The following is a 7,298-nucleotide window of genomic DNA, read 5'->3' on the forward strand; positions in this document are numbered from 1 at the left end:
AAAAAAAAAATTGTTATAGAGAATTACGCGGGACGACCTCTGATCTCAAAAAAAGCTAAAAAATCAATTTAATAAATTAAGTTGCCCAAAAATTATGATAAACATAATTCATTGTACTATCTTCTAAACAACTTTGACTTATTTACAATAATGTTATGCTAGCATACCATTAATGTAAACAAGTCTAAGATGTCTTGAATAAATGAATAAACAAAAATGAATAAACAAAAATGAGTTTAAAAATCAAACAGCATGCTATTCGTAAAAAGTTTTGGACGTTGATTTCAATCTGCTTTAAAGTTTTGTGTTTAAATTTATTTGTATTGTTAGATAAGGTTGTCAAAAAATTGAGAATATTTTTTTTTATATTTTTTAAAAATCTTGAATTGCAGGAGGGAGTTATAAGGATAAAATACTATTATTAGCTATGAAACTTATAATTTTTTTTTAAATTCACTTTACAATATATATAAATTAATGAGTATCATAAGTTAAAAATATCTTAATTATGAAGTTTTTTAAATTTTTTTTTGCTTTCAGATATAAAAATTGACCATAATGTCACGACACCGTAATATTCGAAATATCAGTTATGAAGATGGTAAATCATTTGTGCAAATGTTAAATTCATATCTATTATATATATAGTTGACACTTTTCACTAGTTACCTAACACAAATCTTAATAAAGATTATTACTTTGATTGTGGAGTTTTGTGTAATTTTGAGAAGTTATCAATCCTAAATATATTGAATGTCTATTGATTTTATATACATTTTTGATTAGCTTGCAAATGTATAAATAAAATAAAATTTTTAAAAACTTCTTAAGTATTCTTATTATTACATTTGCCTCTCAAAAAATATAAAATGTTTTTTGTAAAATTTTATATTTACAGATCTTTATACATATTAAAGAAAATAAAATAGTTTTTATTTATTAAAATATTTTTTTTTTTTGATTTTTAATATTAAGTTGAATTACCTTAAGCTTTAATGACTTCAGTGAGTTTATTTTGAATTTATTCAATTATCTTTTTTGTTGTATTTGGATCAATTTGAGTCCAAATTCTTAGGGATCTTTAGATTTTTTTGAGACACTGTTTTGTTGAGTGTAAGAGTTAACCTATCTTTCTTCATAATTTTTAAGCTTTATTAGACTTCACATTAATAAATTTTGACTTGTCAAGTTTTATTTTGTGAAGTCCACAAAACTTTCCTTTAGAATGGTAACATGTTTACATATTTTTTCACGAATGTAACTAAGCTTTGAATCTACTCTCTTTCAATTGATTTCATATAGAAAATAGGCTAACTTGATGACCAAAATCTTTTTCAAGAGAGTTTGACGCTTTTGGAAATAATAAATTTTTTTAGATCATCTTGATGATTTGTCAATCAATTATGGATGTGGTTTTGATTTATTATTAATTATTGAATAATAATTGGAATTGGTTTTGATTTATTATTAATTGTTGAATAATAAAGTGTTTTATGCCTAATTCCTCATCTTAGGTGCTTTTCACATTTTTTTCTTTTAATCAAGTTGATACTGATGATTACTAATGCTATTCCAGTCACTTTTTATTAACCTGAAGTTTAAAACTGAACCTTGCTTGAACTAATTAAATTTAAATGGCGTTGAATTTGCAAACATTCTTTAATTTGAACTCCCTTTTTTTAATGGAGTTAATGATGACATGGTGATTAATTGTAAATCCGGATAAATCAATGGGTTAGATATTTATGAGTTAATTAGTAGCGGTTACTCAATACTAAATAATAAATACCTAAAAATATTCCTTAAAAATCTTTTTTTGTGATAGTCACCTTAAAACTAAGTTTACAAAAAAGTATGTTTATTTATCTTATTTTAAGACACCTTGAGGATTTGTTAAACATTAGCAAAAAAAAAAAAAAACTATAAAAAAAATAATGTAGTTCTTTTATTTTTGCTTTTAAAATTTGATTTCAGAATAATCATAAAAATATTAATCAAAAACTTGTTTCTTTTGAAATAACTAAAGTTTATTGTTCACAATAGATTTTTTTGTGCGGTTACTTATCTATCTGATTGTAGAGATTTTATAATAACTCTTACAGTAAAAGAGAAAGAGGAGTCAGAAAAAAATTTTTAGCTCCAGTTCCAACTCCAAGTTTTTTTTAACTTATGGCTCCGGTTTCAATTTTTTTTGAAATTTAACTCTCAAGTTTTTTCCTCTAGCTTTAGCTAAAACTGGTAATACCATTACCATCTAATTCATAGAATATATGGAAAGATAGTAGGATAGAATTTAGAATGACTGGAAGACCATTTCAGAAATCTTCTACACAATTGATAAATTGAATTGAAAATTTTATCTAAAAGGAACTAAGGTGCTAGCAGTTTTTTAATGGCTCCAGCTTTTTTTTAAAATCTACGCTTCTGGCTTCCATACCTGCTTACTTGAGTTCCCGCTACAGCTCCCCACTCTTTCTATAGGGATCATTTATATGATCCATACAAAATAAAGAATAATGAAAGAAAAGATTCCAAACTGTTAGTTGATGTAGCAGCACTTCAACTGGCAGTAGGCTATAAAATAATCGATATATGTACTAAAGTCCTCGCAGCTACTTATTTCAGTATGACATCATTAGTGTGCATCTAATGCTGCATTTATATATATACATACACATTTATTAAAATAGTTTATTATTTTATAAATAATCATATGGTTGAAAGTACAATCGACCATTTTGATGCTCAAAATTAAGATCCTTGTAGAATTAACAAAAATCAAGATTTTAAATTCACATCATTTACCAAAGTTTATTAGTTTCTGTCAAATCATTATTGAGAAATAAACAAATATTTCAAAATAACATAAATAGTTTGTTATTTAGAGCTCTGTGAAGATTTTGGTGGGCGATCTCTGGATGAAGTAGACTATTGTGTTTCACCTGCTACAGGTAAATATATTTCGTTTCATCTACTGGATGTGAAAAATTGTTTCACTTGTAACTAGTGTCCTGGTATTCATAAAGGAGAATACAATAAAAATATTTATTTTAATTATGTTTTGTGGTCTCCTACATAAAAATTAATAGATAATGGTCATCCAACCTCTAACATTTTTAAATTAACAAAAAAATCAGAGTTGGTAACTATTTTTTAAGGAGGTGTAAGTCATTGGCGACAGCCTAAAATTTTTTTCTGCCTCAATTGGAATTTGCAGACCATAATCTTCTTTTTATTTGTTATTCATATTTATTGTCAATAACTTTTTTGAACTACGGAAATTTATTAAATTACTGCAAAACTAGTTTAATTGCATAATAAACTCAAAACAATTTAAAAAATGTTATTATGTAATAATGTTATCAAATGTTCATTTAGGTTCCTGTTTATTTTTATTTTTTTAATAAATTTTGTTAATTTACATTGTATTAAAACAAAAGACAATTTTTCTTCTTTAACTGAATATTTTGATTATTTCGATATTTTGATAAAAAAGTTAGTTTTATAAAAATTCAAACATTAGTTTAATTCAAACAAAAATTCAAACAATAGTGTTGAAACAATGTATAAATTTTTCTTTTGTAGCAAAATATTTTGATAATTTATTTTTAACTTTTGTCACAACAGTTTTTAAAACTTGACTACTTCATTAAAATACCGTTAAAAAAAAATACTTCATTAAAATACAGTTTAAAAATAGCTATAAAGTTATTTAAATATTATCAAACAAAAAAGTTTTTAGCCTAATGTAAATAGCTTAACCTAAAATTGCTCTTTACGTATTTAATATGCTCTTTGCCTGATGTCTTATAACAAGGCCTGTTTATAGCAAAATAGAATTATTTATTTGTTTAAAACTTATATTTGTTGAACCTGTCTCAGAGTCAATATTCCCTCCACAATGTTACATTTCAACTGCCAACATTCCTGTCATAGTTTCTCAGTATAAAAACTCATTAGAACACTCATACTACTCAAGCTATTGTCTAGTCATTCTTTTCTCTGTTATCAGCAAAGTCTAGTCTGCATTAGATGCAGGCGAAAAAAACAAGGGTTATTGCTCTTGAAAAAAATCTTTCTATTAAGTTTTACATGACAATTCCAAAAGCTTCAAAATCTTTATATATTCTATTCTTTATATGTTGTCAGATATAATACTGCGGTATTCAAATCTGACCACTTTAATATGACAGTTTTGAAGTTATCTTTGAAAGCCAGTACAACTTATAATTTACTTTCTGACAATACAATTTACTTATAATTTACTTTCTGTGTTAAAAAAGTTATGTGTTTAAAAAAGGATACCATTTTTCAGCAGACAAACAAAAAAGATTCTGTCATTATTAAATAGTTAAGAAAGTTAAAACACAGAAGTGTTTCCCAGAATGCTTTTCTCAAAAAAAAAAAATTCAAATTTTTTTTTTTCACTCTTCAAGTGAAAAAAATAAATAAATTTTGAAATCTATTTTTTTTTCTCACTTGAAGTTCTGCAAATTTTTTTGCCATCTCTTTCATTTTAATTTGATTAGTTATTTCTGCTTAATTGTTATTATTGCTTAATTATTGCTTAATCGCCAAAATGTCCAAATTGTCAAGACAATTTTGTGTGGTTGTGGGTTGCAAGTAGTTCTTACTGCATCTATTATTTACTGCATCTATTTTAGATCCATCTTCTAAAATCGTTTATTCATCTATAGTTGCTTGCACATTCATGTTTCTGAGGTTTTTCCTGTCTTCATGCTTTCTCTACTTAAAATTTTTTTCTTCTTCTGCGGTTTTCTTGCTATTAAACAACTTTATTTTCTGGTCCCAACTTAAATAGTGGTTGCTTGCAGTCTTAATGGGAGTAAATTAGTTAAAACCAAACGAACCTTAGACTTATAGAGGTAGAAAATTAGAATAAAAAAAAATGACAAACCTCTCAGATTTTTTATCTAGCACTGTTCTATTTAGATATATGACTTAACAATCTATAGATTTGTAAAGCCATTTAAAATTTATTATTTTAAAAGTTCCATTTAAAATCAAAGTATACAAGTTGTCGAAGCTTGTTACCATTAGAGGTTATGCAAATGTATTATACCAAAAAATTGTAAATGCCAATAGAAATGATTAAAAAGTTTTTTAGAGAAAGAATATGCGAAGTGGAGTGCATGGTTAAGTCATAAATAGTTTTAACAAATCAGAAAATGATTAGAGTTTTTTATTACTACTTGTTTATTTTTTTTATACATGTAGCAGAGTTTTATTGTTATGTATTTATTTTTCTTATACATGTAGCAGAGTTTTATTGTTATGTATTTGTTTTTCTTATACATGTAACAGAGTTTTATTGTTATGTATTTTAAGGTTTTATTATTTGTTTTAGTATGTGCTATTATTTATGTATCTTAGAGTTTTATTATTTTTTATTAGAGTTCAGTATGTTTAAGAGTATTTTTTTTTAAATAGAAATTAATTTTATTAGAAATACTTAAAATTTAGAAGCAGAGTTTATGTTTCGCCGAGATAAGCATCACACATTATCGTCCTTTATTGGAGATGAGGAAAAAATTGATGAAGAAGAAGAGGAAGCTCCATTAACAAAAGAATCATTTTTTGATAACAAGAGACCCACAGTAAACCACTCAGATGAAGGTTGGTTAATCATATAATATATTTTTTAACATACCATAACTTATTATAACATATAAAATATATTTTAGCCCTTACAAAACAAGCAAAAACTCAAGTTTAAAAGGTTGTTTTAGTTATTTAAAAAGTTATTGAAAAGATTATAATGTATAATAAAAATAAAAGCCAGTATAATTTATTGTAAATTTGTTCAATATTATTATATATTAACTATTTTCATATTTATAATATAAACATAATTATACATTATTATTCTTTTTATATTAATAATATAAAAATGATTAAATTACCTTTAAAATTCACAATCTGGAAAATAATATGGGCCACTGTTATGTTTACTACAAAGGACAGGACTGAAAAGGCCCAAATGAAGTATGTACTTTTCTATAGAACTATATCTTCACAAAAATTCTGGATTCTGTTCAAGAACTTTATCTATTCTCTAATGGCTGCCCTGGGCAGAATAAAAATCATACCCTTTTTCGATTTCTAGTAGCTCTACAAGCTGGAAAACGTTTTAAGAAAATTTATCTTTATATTCCTATGTCGGGACATTCATTTCTTCCTTGTGATAGAGACTTGGTCCTATACAAAAAATATACGAAAGCATAATCGCATCTACCTTGCGGATGAGTATATTGATTTGATCGTCAGTAGCAAAAAAAATTTTAAACCATTTACGGTTACGAAGATCACGCACAAGGACATTTTAAATTTCAAAGATTGGTGGCCTACTATTTATAAAAAAGCCCCAAAACTCATCAGAGACAACATAAGCAATCATGCATTTTCTCTATTGGATCATAAAATGTTTGTTTATGACAGTGCAATGCCTGGGTATGTGACAACACATGACTTTATTGATGGACTATGTTCCAGAACTTTTAAACTTGAAAAATAAGTTGAGTTGAGCAACAACTGCCCACCAAGAAAGTTTATCAGGAACCAGTTGCAATAAATTAAAAAAAGATCAATGATATTAAAAAAGCTGGAATGTTACATACCCACCAGCGCAACTGAGTTTTCTAAAAATATATATTCCTGGCAAACAACCAGCAGCGTTGCTGAAGATAATTAACTTTTTTTTTTATTGCAATGGCTATTGTTTGTTAATTTAAATACTTATTTGTTTAATAAAGTATAGCTTTTCATGTAAAGTTCGCAGCTTTTTTATTCCCTAATTCGTAAAAATTTGATTGTGAGGAAGAATAGTACTTGTCCAAGGATTTTATTTAATTTTTGTAGCAAGAACAACTTTTTTTCTATGAACAATCACTATGTTAACAGGTGCTTAGGGAATGGAAGTAAACACCTGCTAAGATTACTGGCATCCAAAGTAAATAGTTAATAAGCTATAACTGTTTAAAACTTGAACATTGATTATCTCGACATGAAAATATCGGACTAGTACTGTTCTTCTTTTCACCAATTCATATAGCTCTTGCAATGTCTTCGTTTATGTTTATGTTTTATTTTTGCAAAAAATAATAGATTAGAAAAATAATATTTTATAATAGTTACACCAGATTTATTTAATTAACAGATTGTGCAATATCAAAAAAATAAAAACAGAGTTTTCCAGATAATTTAAAAAGAATTTTGATTAAAAAATTTAATTAAAAAAAATAGTTTTTTTTTCTCAGTTTTTCTCCCTCATCTATTTT

General features: G+C 25.8%; 1 protein-coding gene across 2 annotated transcripts in view; it reads left to right on the forward strand.

Annotated features, from left to right (window-relative positions):
* The first annotated feature begins 458 nt into the window (after positions 1-458).
* Positions 459-7,298, forward strand: part of LOC100199481 (HBS1-like protein) — a 130,987-nt gene continuing 124,147 nt past the window's right edge. For both annotated transcript variants that reach the window (XM_065809185.1, XM_065809184.1), the window contains exons 1-3: positions 459-601; positions 2,886-2,951; positions 5,485-5,637. In XM_065809185.1, coding sequence (XP_065665257.1) covers positions 559-601; positions 2,886-2,951; positions 5,485-5,637 — 262 coding nt within the window. In that variant the 5' untranslated portion in view covers positions 459-558. The remainder of the gene's footprint in view (positions 602-2,885; positions 2,952-5,484; positions 5,638-7,298) is intronic.

This window comes from Hydra vulgaris, chromosome 11 (assembly GCF_038396675.1).
Source record: "Hydra vulgaris chromosome 11, alternate assembly HydraT2T_AEP".
NCBI lineage: Eukaryota > Metazoa > Cnidaria > Hydrozoa > Anthoathecata > Hydridae > Hydra > Hydra vulgaris.